Source organism: Cyprinodon variegatus, unplaced genomic scaffold (genome assembly GCF_000732505.1).
Source record: "Cyprinodon variegatus isolate N-32 unplaced genomic scaffold, C_variegatus-1.0 Scaffold1135, whole genome shotgun sequence".
Lineage (NCBI taxonomy): Eukaryota > Metazoa > Chordata > Actinopteri > Cyprinodontiformes > Cyprinodontidae > Cyprinodon > Cyprinodon variegatus.
Genome location: NW_015151588.1, coordinates 83,696 through 87,824, shown reverse-complemented (window position 1 = coordinate 87,824; position 4,129 = coordinate 83,696). Strand labels below are relative to the sequence as shown.

At 34.5% G+C, this 4,129-nt stretch overlaps 1 protein-coding gene across 1 annotated transcript in view; it reads right to left on the bottom strand.

Annotated features, from left to right (window-relative positions):
* The window catches only part of LOC107101700 (arf-GAP with GTPase, ANK repeat and PH domain-containing protein 3-like), a 101,431-nt gene that overhangs the window by 78,504 nt on the left and 18,798 nt on the right, over positions 1-4,129 (bottom strand). Inside the window, exons 5-6 of the mRNA XM_015400712.1 lie at positions 1,594-1,735; positions 1,336-1,470 (exon numbers count right to left, since the gene is read on the bottom strand). Of these exons, the coding sequence (XP_015256198.1) occupies positions 1,336-1,470; positions 1,594-1,735 (277 nt within the window). The remainder of the gene's footprint in view (positions 1-1,335; positions 1,471-1,593; positions 1,736-4,129) is intronic.

Here is a 4,129-nt window from a genome sequence, read left to right as displayed (position 1 = left end):
TAACATATCTGTAAGATGTAACTGCAAAATAATATATGCTAACATGTCTGTAACAATCTCTTTAATTTTACTATGAGTATAATTAAAATTGCTATTAAAATAGCATCTGCATGTATAATATCACATTATTTCCAGGAAGAAATGGAACCTAATGCTGGCTAAATGAGGCAATGGTAACCATGTGAACATCCTGAATTGCTCTGCAGCATGTGAAAGCCCTTATTTAATTCCCAGCACACTTGACTGGATATCTTGGGGAGGAGGAGGAGGGGAGGTAGAGCTCATGGCTGCGTGACATGAATTAGCATTGAAGGAAGGCTGGAGATGATCTTAAGCTGCATCGACAGCTGGGACCACAACGCCCTACTGTAGCTTTACAGATAGACAGAGAAAGCAACTGTTACACAGAGTGACTTCTGTAGATGCCAGTCACTTGTTTAATTACTTCAAATTGGACTTTAGGAGGCAATTACGGCAGGGAGAGAAGACAGCATGCCTGTGAAATGCAAAACTACTTCAACAGACACTAAAATGCACCTTGAATAGCAAGCTACACTTCCAGATAATATCCAAGACATTCTAACGAGCTCGAAGTTTAGAGAAAAAATGTGATACAGTTGAGACAACAAATTTTCTAAATCCGACTTATTAATTTGGGAGATAATCAGAGAATAGAGATTCTACATCAGACATGTACGACTAAATCAGTATCATATGATATTAATGTCACAGTGTCACATTTCCTCAAAAATCTTGACTTCAAAATTATTCAGTGTAGTGCTAGCAATAGTTTAACCAACACGTAACCCTTTATAGAATATATTTTTATGTGTCTACGACAACATCTGTGGCTTAAGTATGAGTGAAAACATAACTGCATTGCATTGTAGTAAAACATCCAATCATCTATTGAAAGGCATTTATATACATACTAAACAATATTTGGACATAGTATAGGAGCCTACCAGACAAAACACAGTTTTTAAAATTAAAATCCTATAAATAGAAAACAAAACTGCTAAAGGGAATATCCTTATCATTGAGGAGAAACTAGACCACAAACTTCGAGTTCAACATGTTCTGTTCAAATCCTTTTGGAATGTCTTTTAGCAGTTCTTCAATGGGAACTTCTATAAATCTTGTTTAGATCGTGTGAAAAAGGCTACAAACTTAGAGAAAAAAAAATTTAAGGTCTAGGCAGACTTTATAAAATTTTTGTCTGAACTTTTTCCAAAAAAAATTGGGAATTTTAATACAAAAATTATATCCTATATCTTGATAAAAAACAAAACAAAACAAAAAAAACACATAATTTCTTTGAATATTCCTTCTTACCATCCTGGAACACTCTCTCCACATTCAGACCATAGGTAGAGCAGGTCTCATAGTATGTGCAGCGCTTCAGATCATTAGAGAGCTTTCTGGCCCGAGAGTCATCAATCACTCTGGGATTGGCTGCACTGATTGCATCTATAAAAAAAGATTCAAAGAAAGACATCAAGGAAAAGTAACCATAGTGCAAGAATACAGCATATTCTAGAATGCCTCATTATTTTTAGATGATTGTAAACAAAAAAATGTTAAGGCAAACACCTTGTGTTCCGACGAGGACCATGGGCACCTCAGCTGTGTTTCTGTAGCTGGATAGGCGCAAGAAGTAATTGTAGACTGTCTGAAAGCTGATCTCATCCTCCAGGCTAAAGACAAAAACCACTGCATCCACCCAGGCTGCAAACTGAGGACAAGCAGAGACCAAACACTATGATGAAGCACCGTGATATGAGCCTTGTTCATTTTTTTCCCCCCAATAATCAAATGCACAGAATCTCCTTATGAAACATGTGTTTGTTGTAATATGAAACACGGTTGCTTGCTGCTGCTTTATTACTAGTATGTTAAACTTTTAGCCTATGGCACTGATGTATACAAAGATTAAAAACATGTTGATCTGAGTCATAAAAAGATCCTTTTCTTTGATTTTTACCCCACAGTCGATTGTTTCAGATCATCATACTATTTTTTTTTTAAAACCATTCATCATCTGCGATTTTTAGGAGGATTTAAAAACATGTGAAAAACAAAGTCAATAATATTTATCTCTCTAGAAAAGGTTACAAAGTATTACCAGGCTTCTTGGACTTCAGTGAAGCACAGTGAGAAAAAACTTTCCAAAAATGGAGACAAGCTAAAAAAAAAGTGGAGATCCTTCGCAGAAGTAGTAGGGCTACCAAATGTATTCTTGCAGAAACATCTACCAAGGAGGTCACCCAAGAAATAAAAAATAAAGACCTTTATGCCTTAATTAATTCAATTCAAGTTAGTCTTGATTTAATAATGAAACAGAAAGAGAAAAAAATTTTTCTATTAAAAAGTTGAATCAAGAAGTGGTAGAGTTATCATTCTGACGTGCTTTGCTGCTACAGGACCTGGAAAAGTAACATATCTGCTTTTAAGTTGAAAATACCAACAGATATAACTTTCTTTAGCTCGGGCGCATGCATCATTTTGCAGATGGACAGTGAACCAAAGCACACCTGCGACTCAATCCCTAAATGGCTGATAACAAAAAAAAATGTATGTTTTAAAATGGCTTAGTTAAAGTCCATGTTAAAAGCTAAAACCTTGTAACCTTCCAAAAGAGCTGAATAAAACAGAGAGCAAACCAAAATCCCTCTACAGCAACCGTCTGCCTGGTATTTCAAACAGTTAATGGTAAATGTTTTTACAAAACTTAATAGCTATTTTATTTTCCACATAGGGTCAGGTTAGCTCAGATAGACCCAAACTAACAGGTAAAATTATTATTCAAAGTCTGGATGTTTTACTTTTCATGTTATCTTTAAAATCAGCATCCTGATTTTGAACAAAGTGTGACAAAGTGCAAACAAGACGAAAACTGACAGAGGCCAGAGGATTATTATCAGCACCATCTGCTCTGATGCTGCATTAAATCTTGTTAGTGCACTTCCTAAATACATACAGAGGGTGGCAGTAGTGCAGCAGCCATTCATTTGTGCAATGGTAGGGTTAAACACTACAAAGCTGCATGTTTAATACTAATGTAGCAAAGGATTTATCAGATCTATTCATGATATCTGAATAATTTTATTGTTTGCAATTTTGCAGAAAAGAAATGAGAAACTATCACTGTCTGCTCTGCAGAGGATATCGAGTGGAGCTCTAGAAACAGTAACAACCAAATAAGACACGCTATCCCTGAACGTATTTAGCTCCTACATTTGCCAGGATTTCTCCTGTGGCACATCAAGCCTTCGAGTCACAACTAAGAGTGGGAACACAATGGAGGCCTTTAATTACACCACTAATTATACAGGCAGTATAACCACAGAGCCAATCTCAAATGTATTCCTTTATCTTATGGAGCATAATACAAGTGGAAATAAAAAAAGAGAATATACAACAAATTTTATATAAATATATATATTTTTACAGGTTGGATATTTGATAGTAGTCAAAACTAAACTTTGATTTAAAATGTAGGCCTTTAGTGATGCTTTAAATATTCCCATGTTTCTGTAACCACTTTTATTCAAGCACCCCTAATGTGCCCTTCCCTCCAACAACAAAACAATCTGTCCTTTGTTTAATTGTGCCTAATGCATCCACTGTCACATATCAACATTTTTTTTTTATTTTGCTGCAAAATATATAAACTTTGTTTAGATAGCACCAGTCAGTGTAATATAAATCCACTATTCTTAGAGATTTAAGTCAAGCTGTGCAATCACACACCGGAAAATAAGAATATTAATCTCTTCCTGACTTTCATATAAATTCATATATCTGATGCAATGATACTAATACTCAAAAAACAACTACTTCAATAGAAGTACCGGTATGCCTTCCTTCTGATGAGTTAAATCACAGATTTTGTTCCTTGGAGGGTTTATGAAAGACAACTGATCTCTTTACCCTTTAAATGTGAATTTATAGTCATTCCTTTTAGACACAAAGTGTCTCTTATTTAAAAAAAAAAAAAAAAAAAAAAAAAAAAAAAAAAAAATTTTAAAAAAAAAAAAAAAAAACATTAACTCATATACTTCTTTGTTTTCCAATTGGATGTAGTGAGTGGAATAAGTCTCTCATCTCACCAAAAGGAAACTAGACT